Here is a 17752-nt window from a genome sequence, read left to right as displayed (position 1 = left end):
ACAAGGTTCATGATAAATCTAATTTCATTGTATGTTAAATTTCAACCAAAACCTTTGCTGACATACCTCTTTTAGCCCAATTGATCAGTTCAATATTAAACTGTGATGAAGTGATAGTTAGGGCTCTTCTCCACACAGTAGTATTTGCTCCTCCATACAAGTATAAGGGCTACTTCAAGTTTAGATCTGTCAGCACTATTTTGCTATAGTGAGAACAAGAACCTAAATTGTACATTAAAGTGACTGAAGTAGCTAGCACATTTGGTTTCTAGTAATGTCCACATTAATACATTTTTGTTTGAAAGCGCATCTTTTTCTCTCCGTTTTGGCCTTCCCTCCACACTGAGACTGCGTTTTTGGTCAAGGCAAACAGGGCTTTTTGAAAATGCTCTCCAACAGCGTTTTCACGTGGCAGTGTGGACTGCGAAAACGCGGAGGCTTTCGAAAACGATGACGCATTTTAGTCATACGATGCAGTCATGTGACCAATTAAACTAAGATGGCGGAGGCAGTTGTTTTGTTTGATCTCAACTTTGACAACCCTATTAAAGATTAATATCAGTTCGTACATGCTCCACATAGCTTTTCTTCAGATTCTTTAATTATTTTTGCAACTTTGTACTTTTGTGTTACTGGCAGCAACAACTCCACCTCATTGTCAGTCCATTTAAAAAGTTGTTGGAGATCTTGTCAAAATTGATGGAATTATAAATAGATATAAGTATTGTCAAAGTTTCATGCACCGTGCAATACTACATGGAAAGCATCTGAGTGGCAACAGCTAATTTTTCAACATGACTATGATACCAAAACCAGTGGCAATACAGTAAAACCATACCTAGATAAAAAACAAAACAAAAAACACAGTAGAACACTTCGAATTGGCGTCCAAGAGCCCTGACCAGTGAACTGTCCACTGTGGGCAACTGCTCACAGTAGCCCCACATGGGCACCAACAGGGCATTTTGCTGGGGCAATATTTAAATGATTCCTATTTTTAGGACTGAAGATTGTGCCAACTATGCTCTAACAATGATGCCTAGTTTAAAAGTAACAAACTCAGGAACACTGCTCAGTGAGTTCTACGTTTAAATTGTCAACAGTGGTCACATCAAAAGCAGCGCGATTCTGAATCTCCGCGTGTGTGTGTGTGTGTGTGTTCACAGCCCGTTTTCTACAGTTCTAAATCCGTGTGACGTCACTCTCCCAGAATGCCTGGCTTCCAGCGCGGCGCCCAGCAGTCAAGGCCCGAAGTCCAACAAACACCTTTAAACTTGTTGCAAAATGTCGACATGGAGTCGGAGCGGAGGCTGGACGGAGAGGTGGACCTAGGCTCAGTCGGTAAGTACCACCGATCCCTCGTCTGATCGGCCGAGCTGGAGTTTAACGCTGCTGGGCAAAGTATGTGAGTTAGCTCCTGCGAGACAAACTCCGACGCAAGTTAGTGAAGCGTTCATCTTTTGTTGTTTAATCAGCTTGTTGGCCCGGTTAATATCGGGACTTCATCCTTAGCTGCACTGACACCAGTCTGTGGATGTCCCTGATATAAAGCACGTGTATTATAGACCCAATAAACATGGTAATACACAAGTACTAAACCTGATTTCACATCCACCGCCGAATGTTGTAAACGCAGGCAGGCTAGCGGTCATATTTAGCCCGATGTGGTAATGACCCTGTCCACCCGCCCCCCCCCCACTCTTGTCAGTCCACAAAGCTGCGTGGGCTCAGTTTCCCGGCGCTCGTCAACTCATCAGTTTGGCTCCTTCACCAGGAAGGTACTTAATAGTTGAGTTCAGGAACTAAAAGTTATTAGGCAGAAATTAATTTGATTGCAGCTCAATACTTAGGACCCACAAGATGGCACTGCGATATCCCAGCTTCATTCAGTGCCTCTGTCCAAGTTTGAAGAACAGGGACCTCGTGTTCAGCGAGCATCGTGTAAAAGCACCAACTTTCTCCCAGTCACAGTGTCAGCTAAACAAGTGAAACTGAGCGAGAGCTATGAAAATAAACATTGGTGAATTCTAATGCTTTAAAAATATATTTACCAACAACATTATTGAAAGTGAACACACATTTTTATACATGGGAATAAAATATTTAGTCTAACATCACGGTTTAAATGCTTTAAATGGAAACAAAAAACCGTGACTTATTCTCTGCACAGAGTAAAAGCAGTTAGCCCAGCACCAAAGCCTGCTCGTGAATTTGTATGTGTCAAGTGAACTTAATGATGCACTTGACAGTAAAACTGCATGTACTAACTAGAGAAGTTATATAGCAAACGTTTGGTTATTACTGCGCTAACGGGCCCAAACATGTAAACGCACATGCAGTGGCCACTGGTTTAGGCTGACGGAGATGACTGATCACAGGCTTTGACCCCATAGCCACATTTCCAAACACGCTCACAAATGTGAATGTGAGAATAACATAAAGAGAATAATCTGTGAGCTTCCTAATAAGTCATAAGTAGCAGCCATAATCACTTTTACATCAACACATTGCGAGTAGTAGGGCTCCATGATTATGGCCAAAACGATTATCACAATTATTTTTATCAGTACTTCGATTGCAGTTATTTTTGACAATTACTCATCGAATTTGGTGACAAAAATGTTTTTATTTCCATGTCATAAACACTGCATCAAAATAAAGCAATTCCTGTTCATTTAAACAAATTGAGTGCATCTCATAGAAGAAAAAAAGTATAAATGAAAAGATTTTACAGTACAATACAATACAATACAGTTTTATTTATATGGCACATTTAAAAACCCGAAGGCACACCAAAGTGCTTCACAGTAATATGGAGAGTCAGCATAAGTCAATAACAGGGTACAAATCGGGCATTAGCACAGACAGGATAGAGGCACTAACAGACCAGAAGAGTTAGATAAATACAAAATCTGCTAAGAAGACAAAAACAGCAGTAAAATGAATAATAAAATAATAAATTTAATACAATTTAATAAAAGATTTAAAAGTTTAAAATTTAAAAGATTTAAAAGGGTATTAACTGGTCAGGAAAGCCAAGTCAAATAGATATGCTTTCATTTAAAGGATTGGATAGAGTCCAAGGCTCGAATAGAAGCAGGGAGGCTATTCCAAAGGTTGGGTGCAGCTGAAGCAAAGGCACGATCGCCTCTGGTCTTCAGTCTAAACTTAGGTTGGGCCAGGAGTAATTGACCTGATGATCTAATGCACGACAAGGAGTGTACAGATTGAGGAGGTCAGTGAGGTAGCTGGGCGCATTTTACCCAAATGCAATCAGGATAGCACACCTTTCACTGTGATCTTGTTGCACTGTTTTTCTTGGTCTTCATACATTCATACTGCACTTTATTGTGTATTTTCAGGGGATTGTTGTTGTTGTTGTTGAATTAGTTGTTGTTTTGCAGTGCAGACAAAACTCCATAGCATGCTTTGCATATCATTTGGTCTTGCTTAGTGTCACTTTCCCAGTATGGCCACAGTATGTCTAAACAACAGATAATGATCCACATTGAGGGACAATCTCTTCAGCTTCTGCTGTGTCAGACGTGTGAATTTGGTTGTTTATCTGTCTTTGTACATAGTGTTACTCGTCCAGACTAGTCCAGGAATCTTCATGTTGCAGGGGACAGCTCTAATTGGCACAAGCAGGCATGTCATCAGGGGCTGTCTGAGGGAGTGCTTGATTTTCTTCTGCTTTGTGTTCTGTATTTGGAACACTCATTTTTAGTGTCGCTCCATCATGTCCATTTAATTGTAGAAAGCCAAAATTGTGATCAAGATTAAAATCCAACTAATTGTTGAATATTAAAAATAAACAACACCCGTCCATTCATGAATTTATTTAGGGAAATGGTCAGTAATAAATATAGTTGAGGGCAAAACAGGATTGGTTAACTTGCTTATATTAGAGTCAGGTGATACTGAATAAGGATAGCAGTCAGCCATGATTGTCATCTTGTTTTTATCTAAAAAATTAGGTTAGTTAACCTCCTAGGACCTGGCGTCCACATATGTGGACATCACATTTTGGGTTGTCTAGACCAAAATACTTAATTTTTCTCTACAAGGGCCTGATATCCACTTACAAGGATGTTATACTGCCACTGTTCTATCAAAATTTCAAATATGTTTATATTGTCTATTCTGTAAAATAGTCAGATGTCTATTCATATTAATGTACAGAATTCACCTGCTTGCTGCTGCTTGCTGCACATTCACCCAATGTATATACTATTTATTTATATATATATATGTTCTTCCTCTACCCCCCCCCATTTTTGCACATGTCGAGGAGCGTGTCAGGCTACATTTCACTTTGTGTTATACTTGTATAACTATGCATGTGGCAAATAAAGAACCTTGAACCTTGAACCTTGAAATTTAAAACGAATGTCCTCATGTGGATCTCATTTTTCTCAGAAACAAAAATTAGGTAAAAAAAAAATCTGGTAATTCTTTGTTTTTACATTCATCAGGTCCCAATCAACCCAAATACCAAAGAAAAATTAAAAATGCATGCCATGAAAGAGTTTGGGTCTTAGGAGGTTAAAACCTTCTCTTTGCAACACTTGTGACACATTCACGGCATGAACAAGCACAATTTTGTAAGACCTCATTAAAGAATTGTTGATTATTTTCAAGGTGGAAAAAAAAATCAAGACTTTGAGCTTACGAACTGACAGATGTTTGACATCCTTGTGCTCTCTGTCCCTTTTGGTAATTGGAGTCTACCTCAATTTCTTCTCTACCTGAGCACTCAAAGTACTTTATACAACATGCCTCATACACTCATTTATATAAGCACTTTTTTCTATGCTTAAGTGGTTTCTATCCAACATTCACAGAGATTCATAGAGAGACACATTAGCTGGCTTCCTTTCTGTACAAAAATGTTATTTATCCAATCTAATTTTTCTGTGCCTCACTTTCTCTGTGCCTCACCACCTAATTGAGTCACTCCATCTCAAATCAATTTGGGCTGTTTGCTCAACCATCTCCAATTTGCATAAACATTTTGTGGTACAAAAACTTTAACTTTCCAATTGGGCTGCAACGATTCATCAGCATAATCAACGACATCAATTATAAAAATTTATCGACACAGAATTTGCTCCTGTCCATTTCTTCATTTAGTCCTAAGTTGAGGTCGCCCCCAAGAACAAGTGATATATTACATTGTTACATTATGAATGTACTGTGAGTATAATAATACTAATGGAAATGAGTAAGGGTAGCACGGTGGCACTGTGGTTTGCACTGTTACACCAAGAGGTCTGAGGCAACAGTGAGTTCAATTCCACCATCAAGCCAGGGTATTTCTGTGTGGAGTTTGCATGTTCTTCCCATGTTTGCATGGGTTCTTTCCGGGCGCTCCGGCTTCCTCTCACAGTCCAAAGACATGCAGTTAGTGGGCATAGGTTAACTGGAAACTCTAAATTGCCCATAGGTGTGAGTGTGAGTGGTTGTGTGTCTCTATGTGTTAACCCTGCGGATGCCTGGCGACCTGTCCAGGGAGTACCCTTCCTCTCTAGGACAGCTGGAATAGGCTTCAGCCCCCCTGCGACCCTGGCAAGGATAAGTGGAAGAGAATAGATGGATGGAGCATGTACGTACTTGTCTGTGAGGCTATAGTGGATGTGCTGACACTGAGTGCGTGTGTGTGTGATTGTGCCATGCCGATGTGTAAAAATCAGGGGGGTGGTTTGTGACTGTGTAGGAAAACAGGTGATCGGTGCAGTGAAAGAAGTAAGAAAACCATGGAAAAGGGCAAATGGGAGGGATGAAAGAGAAAACTTGAACGAAAACAAAATCATTGTAATGAAATATCCCTAAGATGTCAGTGTAGGTTCTTAGTCATCCAGGTCACAGTGGTCATGGTAGACTACCACGACGCGAATTTGTCTGAAAACCTCACGTGGGCATGCAACTAGGGCCGCAGTGATTCATCGGGTATTTCGAATAATTTAATTATAAAAAAATTTTAGACACAAATTCTTTGCTTTGATACTTTGTGAACTCAGCTTGAGTGAAAGAAAATGTGTTTCTCGTGTCCAAAACACTAGCGCTGTTCCCGTAATCACCATTAAAACCTTTGCTGGCAAAAACTAGCCAAGTTCTTCATCAAAGCACCTGATCAACAAACTCCGACATGAAGACAAGCAAACTTTGTAGCTGTTCCATCCACCGCTCTTTGTTTTACACAGAGAAAAATCTGCAGTAAGCATCCAGAAGATGCATTAAGATATGCAGATAAACTCTTAATGTGGTCTGATACATGTTTGCTGAATGCTGATGTCAGCCTTCTTATTGTGGAAGCAAACGGGCAAAAAATGGGGCACGGTGTGTAATTTATTTCAAGGTTTTCATGTCTTTTTTTTTCTTCTCAGATTGAAAGTGAAATAATATAAAATACTATCTCAGTTAAATTGTGTTCATATACACACTGACCTGAGTGATTTTAGGTTGGACAGTAAATATTAATGTCTACTCTATCATAACGTCTTGTTTTCAACAGCACAGAAACATTGCATCAAAGCACAGGGCAAACTTCAGAATGCTGATATGCTTGCTTCTCTTCATTGGAGCTACCGCATTCTCCTTTAAGGGCCTACAGACACAAACTCACTCATTCACTTGTACACTTAAACACACAGAAATAAACAAAACTCATAAAGCCTTCCAAAAAGACAGAGTAAAGATGCATTTTGTTTAGATTGCATGTTTATTTAGTTTTCTTTGACATTGACTTAAACCTCGTGCGTTCTCCCAAGTAGTAATAAATATATTAAAAATAAGGCTTTTATGAAACCCCTGAATAAAAAATTTCTTCTTGAAAATTTACAGTTCAGTATTTAATATTACATAAAATAAACCATATACACGTGTCTTTGAATAGCAAAGATGCAGAAATGTCTGCATGGCTAGATGCAGCAGTGCTCGTTCAGCCTGACTAGAGCCTCCTTGCTGGGTGTCTCCCTCTGCTTGCTCACTGCGTTTGTGTCTAGTCTATGTGCTATCACTATGTGTTCTCTAATAAAGGTGAACCCTCAAACCTTCTTCTACTGGCAGCTCATGTCTAAACTGTTTCTCCTTTGGCACAAATAATTTACCTGTTTTTGTGTTCTGAAACTATTAAAATTCTGGCACAGTAAAGAAAGACAAATGCCAATGTCATGTATATGATTACCTCACTGCATACACGAGTAGGCATGTATCAGCTAAACAGAAAACAGTTTTAATTGCTTTGATAACTCTGTGCATGCGTGTGTACAAACGAGAACAGTAGTCTAATAACTTAACAGTTGTAGCTTTAAGTGTTTGAGCTCAGAGAGAACCATCTTTTGGTGATATAGTGGTACTATTACTATTATTGTTGTTGTTGTAGTTGTCATGTGACGTCTGCTGCACGCCATCTAAGCCCAGAGGTTTCATGTGAACACACTGACGCATTTTCCTGCACTTTTCTGTTTTGCAGGTCTGTGAAGATGCCGGGCTTCCTGTCATTCAGCTACTGAATGCTAAATTAGACTGCAGGCCAACACAAGAACATTTCTCAGGAAACACACAGACCCAGTCTGAGCTTCCAAAGCTCCTCATCACAACAGCCCTTTTGGGGTTGCTATGGCAGCTGCTGTCACAGAAACCAAGTGCTGGACACAGGCTTGCCCCAGTAAGGCAGGACAGACCTCTAGTCATTGCTGCAAGAGACCGTCAGACAGCACTTAGCATTTATCGTGCACTTTAACAAACGATCCGAACTCTGTGGGCTGATAGTACCGTCTCCTCATGAGTTTTGTGTTTATCAGCGCAGGCTCGTGGCCAGAGTCCCTGAGCAGCACAGCTGAAACCCACCATTGTATTAGACCATGTTCCACCAGCAAGACCATCTAAAGAGCCAGCCACAGGAGAGCCATCCTGCCGTTCGGCAGCTTTTTCACTGCCAGGACTGTGGGAAGCAGTACAACACCCAGCTAGGTTACAGACGCCACCTCGTGGCAGCTCACAGTGCTGCAGCAGCCCTGCCCTGCTCAGATGTCGCTCCTTCCCTGCTGGAGCACCTGGGTGGCCATATTGACAGGCCTCCACCGTCAGAGGGAAGTATTAATGTTGTGGTGCCAGTAAGAGAGAGGAAGTACTCCTGTGAGAGATGCGACCGCCGTTTTTACACACGTAAGGATGTGCGCCGTCACGCGGTGGTGCACACAGGACGCCGTGACTTCCTGTGTCCGCGCTGTGCCCAACGCTTTGGCCGCAGAGACCACCTGACTCGCCATTTGAAGAAGAGCCATGCCCAGGAGACGGGGTTGATGCCACCCTGCAGTTCCAGCACTCCTGTGGCTACACCGAGCCCCTCCACTATGTGCCCAGTAAAAGAGGAGCCCAGCCCAGTCACCCCTGAGATGGCCTCTGTCTCCAAGGAGCCCATGGAGACTTTTTCCAGGGAAATGTACTCCTCGTACCACATGGCCAGTCCTGTCCCTGGCATGGGCCAACCTCATGGCCTTATTCAAGGCTCCTTGTCCTCGAGCATGGGTGTGGCTCGCCACATGCCCTCTCAATCTTCCCAACCCCACCATCATCACCTGGCACCATCGGCAGCTCCGCAGCAGCAGCATTACAGCAACGTGCCACGGTACCAGCACCACGGCTCTACCTCATATCCTCGTGGCGACGTGGACAGCTTCCTGCTGGACCTGCAGAGTGCCCCCCCGCCTCACCTGAGTGCAGTAAACTCCTCTACCTCTACTTCTGCTTCCCCTCAGAGGGACGTTCTGGCTGAAGGGGTGAGTGCTGGTGGTGACCCACACTTGATGTCCAGGAGCCCTGCTGTGCCCTCAGCTGAGCTGTCCTGCACCACTAACATGGACCTGGGACCCCTGCTGAGCTTCTTACCTTTCAGCCTGCCACCGTACAGCCCTCACATGGGGATGGGAAGCTTAGTGATGAGCTATCCACCTACCACCACCACCACCGCGTGCTCTCCATCCTCTTCCACCGGGCTGTCCTCCCAGGCTCCAGGGCCGTTCACCTTCTTCCAGTCTCCGCAGGCTAATGCACCACAGGGCCCTGGGCCCCACAACCACACCCAACTACCTCAGGCATACAGCAGTCCTGCTATGAGCACATCCACTTCCCTACCTCATTACTACCAGGCCTTTCAGCAGTAAGCAGCTGTCCCCGCGCAGTGCTCGATGTCTTTGTTCATGAAAATAGTCAAATTAAGGAACGCCGTCTTTACTGTAAAACAGATGTCTTGTTTTAGATATTGTTGAACGCAACAAATCACCTCAGCAGTATTACCTCATTATTTAAAGTAAGCTTGAATGTTTAAGAAGGTGTAGATGTTTTAACTGCAACCAAAATATACTTGTACTTCTCCATCTAGAAACAGTAGATGCACTTCATACAGGTGCTGCTCATTGCTCTCACTGAGCCTGTCATCTGTGAGAAAAGGACACCTTCCTTACTCAGGTGGATGTGAAAACATTGGCGCATTACAGAGAGCGAGCACTACCGAAAAGACTAAGCCTCAGAGCACCTGTTTGTTTGACATTTGGATCAGCTTCCTGTCAATGCCGTGCATCATCCATACGATGTATCCACATGTTATTGTCTTTCAAAATGAAGCGTATTTTGTCTGCTTCAAGTTTCAGCAACCCTGTACAAATGTCTGTCAGATCAAACATCTCATCCATCTCACTGGAAATGAAGCACAAATGAAATAGAATGAGCTTTGTGACCATTAACACAGTCCCTTTTTAGAAGCTTAGGGACATTTAGTCATAAATCTTTTTTTTTTTTTTTTTCACCGAAGACATGCCAAAACACATGGGGGGCTGCTCCACTGTTACCGATGGGGAAACAGGTTTCGAAATGTTCTGACTGTGAACCAGAATATTTGACACAATAGGAACTGATAAGACAAAGTTTTCTTAGAGCAAAATGAACTCATTGTGCAGTACTACCTGTTTTGTTCCAAATATTTCTGTTTTTGAGTTGCAGCAATGGATTACCTGTAAAGAGCAACTGGGTGAATCACAGTTTGCTCTCCAGCTATTCAGTTTCTTAAACCATCTCGGAGTCCAGGTTGCTGGAGCCTGTCCCAGAGGGGCTGAAAAGTGGCCTCCACTCTGGATAGACTACCAGGGAGAAACAAAATATGGACATTTAGGAGGCTGAAATACATTACTGAGGTGTCATTTAACGGCCAGTATGAACAGGATGCAGTATTACAGAGAAAAATCTGTTACTTTCATATTTATGGGGAATATTTAAACAAACCACTGGATCCCATGTTTTCTAGGTTTGGGTGTGTTTTTTTCAAGTCAGCTTAATATTATTTTTCTCATTGGCGGGTGCTGCTGCAATGACAACAGCATGACGAGAAACCTTTTAAATGTACACATGTGAATCAAGGGATTGCTGGAAATGGTAGGAAGTATTGGTTGGACGGTGGCCGCCCTGGCTTCGTGACCTGACGTGGGGCAGCTGGGAACTGATTTAAGCAGAAGGAAGCTTCACATTCCACCCTGTTACCTGTGTTTTCTTTTTTCTGAACTGGACCACTGGATGTGAGCACTGTTAGAACTGAGCACGAACATCCATGTGGAGCATTTCTACCCATTTCACTGTTGCTATTAACACCGTTCTTCAGTGGCTGTGGTGCTGGACTCTGTGAATCTGATAAAATTAGCACTATAAGCACCCTCATCCCTCTTGTCCTGGTCTCACCTTTGCTGCTGATACACGGGGAAGCAGCTAAAGAGTGGATGGTGTCACAGCAAAACAAGAAGCCTCCAGTAACAGACCCAGTTACCTGACATTCACCCAATGTGTCAGGGCTGGTGGAATGGTTTTAAGTCTTCAACTGGTGTGAAGTGACTGATGTGATCTTTAGAGAGGGAGTCATTTAGATGACTCTTTCCTCAACCTTCATTCATAAACCCCTCTAATTAGCACTGTGCCAGGCTTCACATTGTCTTAAAATGCTACTGTTGTGCCTCTCTAAGAGTGTCTAATCTCGTGACTGGGTTGAAGCACTTAGGACAATTCTCAAAAAGTTTGAATTTGATGTGTACCTCAGACCTGGAACTGTGGCTTTCTGCTTTATTTCTGTTTGCTTTTAGTTGTTTGGACTCTTTTGGTGCCATTATATTGAAACTTTAAAGGTAGATTTGTTCTTTATGTAGTTGCAGACATAATTCAAACCTTCTACCTCTACACTGTCACGTAACTTTTGCAGCAATCATTAGAAATTGTTTTAACATGAAGCAGTTTTTAGCACTGAAGAAGGGGAATTATTCAGAAGTCATTCTGACGGCCTGCATATACACGTGGGCTCGAGTGCTATATTGGAGAGTCATTTCTGTACTTGCCTTTAATGATATTTCTACTTATTTACTACCTCAGATGAGACGGGAAACTGTCCATCTAACTGCAGAGAAACTTCTCTGTGTAGTTTTATTTTTGTCACAAGCACATGTACTTTGTAGTTCTGTAGTTTTTATTGAAGCTAGCTGCTGCAGCTGATGCTACAGCCTGTGCGTTCACTGCTCGTGCCTCAGCCTGTTTAACACTTGTTTCGGTTAGGGATCAGGCCTCCGTCTAAAGGAATTTCACAACTCTTTATTGGAATGTTGAGATGAAATTGAAGGGAGCGCTGACGTGGAATATTCCAAATAAATGTTCCTACAGTGAGCGTAGCAGATTGATCAAAAATCGAATAAGTCTCCAGAACACAAAACAAAATCAACAGTCGTATGGAACTCTACATAAGATACGTGTGAAGAACAATAAGCTGGACAGCCACAGAGAGGCTGTCCCAAATTTGGCATAATTGTTTGAGAATGTATGTTTGAAAAGTTTGCCAGCAAACACAGATGGTCTTCACGTGAGCTGTGACTACAACTGGTTGCACTGCTCGCTGCTCTGTCGGCCTCTGAAGCCTATCCCAGCTACCGTAGACCGAGAGGCGGGGTACACCCTGGAAAGGTAGCTTAAGCAACTATGGCAAATGTGATCAAATGCACTCCAGACTGATGGCGGAGAAGGGCAGAAACAAGGTTTCACCTCACTAATGACTGTGGTGCCTGCATTTAGCCCGGCTTTGAGAGCCAGTCCAGTGCAGGTTTAGCCACCTTAAATTTAGTTACTTTTTGCTTTAGGGATTTATATTCTAGTTTAATAGACTAGGAGACTGTGACAAGAAAAGGAGTTGTCATTTTCTAATTATCTGAACATAAAGTCATACAAAATAAAATCTTTAGATTTACACTGTCTGTGTCTATGTGCATTTTTATGGAAATCAAATTGCAAAGTTGGAGTATGTGTATTTAACCAGACTTGGAGTACCTTCATGTAAGCTGTATTTGTATACAGAAACAAGGTGAATAGGATAGTAACTGTGCTGGTCTTCTGCATGCTGACGCTACCTATAGATTATTTTTAAACCAGATTTAGTTTACTTTTTATTAGTGAGTGAATTACACTTAAATACAAGCATAAGAAGGCAGAATCTGTGGCCATAAAGCCAGAAGCTTTTCAGATATTTCTGTTAATCCCATCAAAATGTCATTTTAAAATATGACTATTGTCAATATATTAAATATTAATATAGAGTCAAACCAACTACCAAGTGTACACTACAAGTTTGAGCCAGTATGCTTTGCATTCTGGGATTCAGCAAGGTAATATAGATGTGCCAAGCTCTGTATGCGGTAACTAGCTGTGAAATGATCATATAGGCTCTGTGTTCTCAAATAGTCCAGAACAAAGCACCTTCTTCCTGTATGTACCTTTGTTGCTCCCGATAAAGCAGACTAACAATTCCCAGATGGTTTGTAATGATGCATTTTGGTTTTCCCACGAGATCTCATAGTTAAAGACCTCATAGTACCATATCAGCCCTGTGTTGTGCTGTATTGCGACTTCCCACCCTAATTTTTAAGTACATTTCATGACAAAAACACATACAGACACTTTATATCTCTCTCTCACACACACACTCACACTCTACAAGAAGATTGTTAAATTATGCGTCTGTGCATTTTAATATTTTTGAGCTGTATGTTTTGGGGGGAGGTTCTTACAGGTGCAGCATTTCTATTTGGGGCTGGAGCCTATGATAGCTGTCATAGTGACACTGACCCTAGACAAATACAAAACTAGTGAAAAACAGTCAGAAACGACTAGGATGGGCAAAAAAAAGTTAGTGGCCCGACCTGCAAAACCGTTAGTGTTTTGAGAGTTGTCTCGTTGTCGCCCCTCTAGTGCAACCAAAGCAGCTGAAACTGTTTAACAGCTCCCTCTCCTACTTAACTGACCAGATAAATATTTCAGAAGTTTAACTGACTTGATGCTACATAAAATGTGTTTCTTTTATTTATGTCTGTGAAGGTTCTCAGTCATCCAGGTCATCGTAGTCAAAGGAGCTTGCAAGCTCCTTTGACTTTCTTTCTTTTATTTATTTATTTATTTATTTTTTTTAGCAGTGTATAAAGAAATTAGGTAGCTCTAGACATTTGCACTATATTGTACATATTTTAAATTTTCTACATGAGTAAATGTAACTTTTGTAAAAAGCAATCAGAAGCCTCTTTGCTTTATCTGAGGATGGCGTTCAGGGCTTCTAACATTTCACAAAACAAAGGTTGCTCTCACATTGTTCTTATAGTGCTGAGATTTTTCCATTACTTGGAGCAGGCCTATGTTGGAGGTCTAGAGAAGATTTCCATGAATGATCTGCTGGCACTTCATGATCATACATCCTGTCAGATCTCCATGGTGAGGATTCTGACATGTCTATCTCAGTGAATAACACATCTGGCATTTGGTGTAGGTGAATGTAGCTGTTCACAGTAATGTGGAATTGGGTCTTGTTGATTGTTAAATTAAAGCACAACACCTGTAAGCTGGTTTGTTAAATACTGTTAAAATACTGTGTGTGTGAAGCTGTTGTAAAACCAGTCTAATGCTAAAAATGCCAAAATACAAGCTATTTCAGATCATTCTGATAATGACAGTAACTGTGGGTTTCTCTAGACCATAGGTGTCAAACTCTGGCACACGGGCCAAATTTGGCCCGCAGCCTAATTACATTTGGCCCGCGAAGCCATACCAAATTACTATTAGAGCTGGCCTACTGGTATTATACAGCTAATATATATATTGTATAGTATTAAGCTATGCTTGTTCCATATTCAGTTTTTCAGCAAAACTTGTTTGGGTCCATAAGAAAAGATTCATTCTCATATCTGGAGGAAGATTTTTTTTTTCAATAAATATTAATGTTAGCCCGCAACTTTGTTCCAGTTTTGAATTTTGGCCACTGTGTATTTGAGTTTGACACCCCTGCTCTAGACTGTCTCTGGTTTATGTTATTTCTTTGTCTAAAATATAGTACAGACGACTCATTCAAACTTACAGACTTTATGAAAAGAGCACAAAATACTGTAAGCACAAATATTTTTGTTCGTGGGTAGCAGGAAGCATCAGCTAAAAGCCACGCCCCTGCTACTTCCATACCGTGCCACCAGAGGCGCAACAGCTGTTCTCCAATCCAGCAGGTGGCGGTATTCCACCTTAGAGCTGTTTGCCATTGACACTAAAGAAGAGAGCGGGTCGCGCAGATAGTAAACGGAGTAGTCGACACAATGCTGAAACGAAGTGTGCGCTGAGAAACTATATAAAGATCAACCTTTAAAGTATACTGTTTGACGTCTTTGGGGTTTACTGAAAACCAACGCAGTCAAACTCAGTGCTTTAAGGTCCTTGGAACACGCGGAGACGCCCCTTGCAGTAGCAGCTAACTTGAGTTATCAGTATAACGTACAGGTGTGTGGGGTCGTGGGGAGCTCGGTGACTTGTAGAGCATTCAGAAGCCTCGGGGGCACAATGCAAGAGGACTGTTTGTGAAGAGCGACTCCATCCACGGTAAGGCACACCCACGGCTTTGACTTAGCAAGTCGTTAGTGAAGCTAGCCTTAGCTCTTATCGAAGTTGGTTGACAGGTCAGCTCGTAGTTCGTAATTTATCCTTGAGCAGCTACTCCAGACTGTTAACAGGACTTTGTGTCATGGTCAAGAACAAAGATGGAGGAACATATGAGAAACAGAAGCTTAATCAGAGATTGTGCAGCCGGAGTACTTGATGACATAGATTAGCTTGCACAAAGATGATGAAAGCGTCAGTGTTAAAAGAGCTTGGCGCAACGTGCCGAGTGTTTTTATCTTATTTTATTTGTGTTTATATTAAAAGCAGCATTAAGAAGAGCTTGATGGCACTGCTGCAATATTATCTTCAGCACTGTGTGAAAGGTCGCAGGGGCGGTGACGGAGCGCAACCAGCATGTTTAGCTGGTTTTGACTCTGCGTGGATGAGGTGAAGCTTTCATAGATCTGCAGTGCCATCTTTGTCGGTATTCTCATAAACCCGCACTCACATAGCGGGGGTGCCGCTAAAAATGATCAGTGTAGTTTTCCAAAGCTGTGCGGGAAGTCGTCATCAGTCGTTTTAGCCCGTTGCTCTCTGTGTACTCTTTCCACACTGACAAAAATGACTTGACATCAGGCTCATGTTTTCCTAATAGCAGGTATCAGCAATAAGAAGCCGTTATTTCCCAGATATTACACGGACCCTGATTCGTTTAAAAGAAACTTGCTTAGTGTTCATTTGTGGTTCGAGGCTGATAATTTGTTTCTGATTTAGATATAGCAGTTGTGAGGTCAGTGACTGCTACAGTCTTTCACAGTAAGCACTCTTTTTTTTTTTTTTTTTAAATCTTCTTTATTTTAACTTATTATTTGTACTATGCTTCATCCAAAGTTTATTTGTAACTTTTTTAAATACATTTTAGATGTTAGGTATTTTGCTGTTTGTTATATTGCTTGTTTATTTAGGTTCTAAAATCACAGAGCCAGCCTTCCTAGTAAGTTTATTCAGTGTGTTACTTTTACCAGCTCTGATGCTGCTGCCCCAGCAGACGACAGCAAAGAAAAAGTACAGTAAGCTTACCACAACTGACTGACAGGTAATCTCCATCATATTGCTGCCCATGTTGAAGGATATCAGCTTCCTTAGCAAATAGGGGCTTCTCATTCTGTTCTTGTTTCCAGGCTTTGTGTTGGTCATCCACTTCACCCTGTTGTGGATGTGGACGCCCAAGTACTTTTACTCCTTGTCCCAGGATAGACACGGACTGTGTAGCCATCCTCTTCCTTCTGAAGATGACCCTTTAATTTGGTCTTTTTTTTTACATTTAGGAGCCATTAGTCTGAGAGAGGGAAACAAGGCTGTGCTTAAAAACACACAGAGCAGAGTGTTGGCCAATGATAATATTTAAATAAATCAGATAATCAGCTGTCAGAACATCAGCAAAGTTACCATAGTGACAACATTATTTGGCTTGGCGCTTAAAGGCTTATAAGACCCAGACTGTAAATGGTATCTTCTTGCTTTAGAGATCAAGAGAAGAAGTTGCTCTACATGTGTGTTCTGTGCTGTGAAAATGTATTCAAAGAGAGAGAGAGTGAAAAACAGCTGCTTTCTGCTTTTCTTAAATCAATCTAAATATAATAGAACTGCATCAAGCACTGAAATGGCACTCCTTTCATTCAAATACCTCCAGATCAAAAAGTATACATCTGTTGCCTTTGAGGAGCACCTTGTGGGAAAGGGGACACATTTTCCTACAATTTGAGGATCAAATGATGGCTCTAGATTGAAAATTGTGGTTGAACTGCTGGTTGAAGAGAAAAATGTAATTAGATTTATTTTCTGCCCAGCCTGTTGCCTAAATCAGTCCATTGCTGTCAGGTTGATTCGATGTGGAATGACCTCTCTATGTCAAATGTTTTGGAGGAAAGATGCCTAGAGTAAGAAAATTGACAGATTATTGATATGAATGAAGATGTTTGGTAATAAATGTTAAGACTTTATTAACAATAAGCCATGCCTCAACGGTTGTTTTGGTTTCTTTATTAGAAAAATGGTGTGAGAGAGTGTGATAATGATAATTGTAAAGATAAGTTTTCGTTTACAACAAATAATAGGCTGTCACCAATGAAATGGTCTTTTAAGGCTACCCCTGGCTAGCATGCAGTGTACTATTAGACGAGTATTGGCCGAATTCCTATTTCAGACAGCTTGTCAGTCCAGTTTGCAGTAAGAAAGTAAATGTGCTTGCACTGAATAATGTGTCGCTTTTGCTAAACATACTGGGCGTGTCTGTGATGTTTTATCTCTCTAGTGCCATGTCTCTGGTATTTCCACGACTCAGCACCAACCCATTTCATAGCAAGAAGGAAAAGAGAATCATGGCGGAAGTGAACGCATCACCGCTTAAACATTTTGTCACAGCAAAGAAGAAGATCAACGGGATCTTTGAGCAGCTGGGGGCTTACATCAAGGAGAGTGCTTCCTTCCTGGAAGGTACTACAACACCGAACACACACTCTTACCACTTTACTACACGTAAAAGTCACAAATGTAAAGAGTCTTGCTTGAATTGATATTTTTCTGGACTCTGTCCAAACCACTTGGCCATACCTATCAGTGTTGCAGTGCTTTCCCAGCTGTCTTTGATCCTGCTACCATGCGCTGGCCAGTCCCAGGTAACCTTTGTGCTGTCAGCTGGGATAGACTGTTGTTATTTTATTTCCCCGCAGTACAGATAGCATGACAGCAGCCTGCATGCTTTTTGTCATAGAAACGCTTTAAGCCTGCTGTGGGCACGTAGTACAGTCAGAACATTACT

At 41.6% G+C, this 17752-nt stretch overlaps 2 protein-coding genes across 3 annotated transcripts in view; both read left to right on the top strand.

Annotated features, from left to right (window-relative positions):
* The first annotated feature begins 1202 nt into the window (after positions 1 to 1202).
* On the top strand, positions 1203 to 12273 carry LOC146364369 (zinc finger protein PLAGL2-like). The gene is made up of 2 exons (XM_084917676.1): positions 1203 to 1341; positions 7475 to 12273. The coding sequence occupies exon 2, from the start codon at positions 7866 to 7868 to the stop codon at positions 9165 to 9167; it is 1302 nt and encodes a 433-aa protein (XP_084773802.1). The 5' UTR covers positions 1203 to 1341; positions 7475 to 7865; the 3' UTR covers positions 9168 to 12273.
* Positions 12274 to 14587: 2314 nt separating this feature from the next.
* mfn2 (mitofusin 2) overlaps positions 14588 to 17752 on the top strand; it is a 28996-nt gene continuing 25831 nt past the window's right edge. Inside the window, exons 1-4 of one of the 2 annotated variants that reach the window (XM_084916665.1) lie at positions 14588 to 14931; positions 15706 to 15747; positions 15957 to 16027; positions 17246 to 17427. In XM_084916665.1, the coding sequence (XP_084772791.1) occupies positions 17250 to 17427 (178 nt within the window). In that variant the 5' untranslated portion in view covers positions 14588 to 14931; positions 15706 to 15747; positions 15957 to 16027; positions 17246 to 17249. The remainder of the gene's footprint in view (positions 14932 to 15705; positions 15748 to 15956; positions 16028 to 17245; positions 17428 to 17752) is intronic. The other variant, XM_084916664.1, reaches the window with a different exon arrangement.

The sequence above is a fragment of the Perissodus microlepis genome, chromosome 20 (genome assembly GCF_051167445.1).
Source record: "Perissodus microlepis isolate ML-2025 ecotype Zambia chromosome 20, ASM5116744v1, whole genome shotgun sequence".
Lineage (NCBI taxonomy): Eukaryota > Metazoa > Chordata > Actinopteri > Cichliformes > Cichlidae > Perissodus > Perissodus microlepis.
The sequence above is the reverse complement of the archived record's forward strand: the minus strand, read 5'-3'. Positions and strand labels throughout refer to the sequence as shown.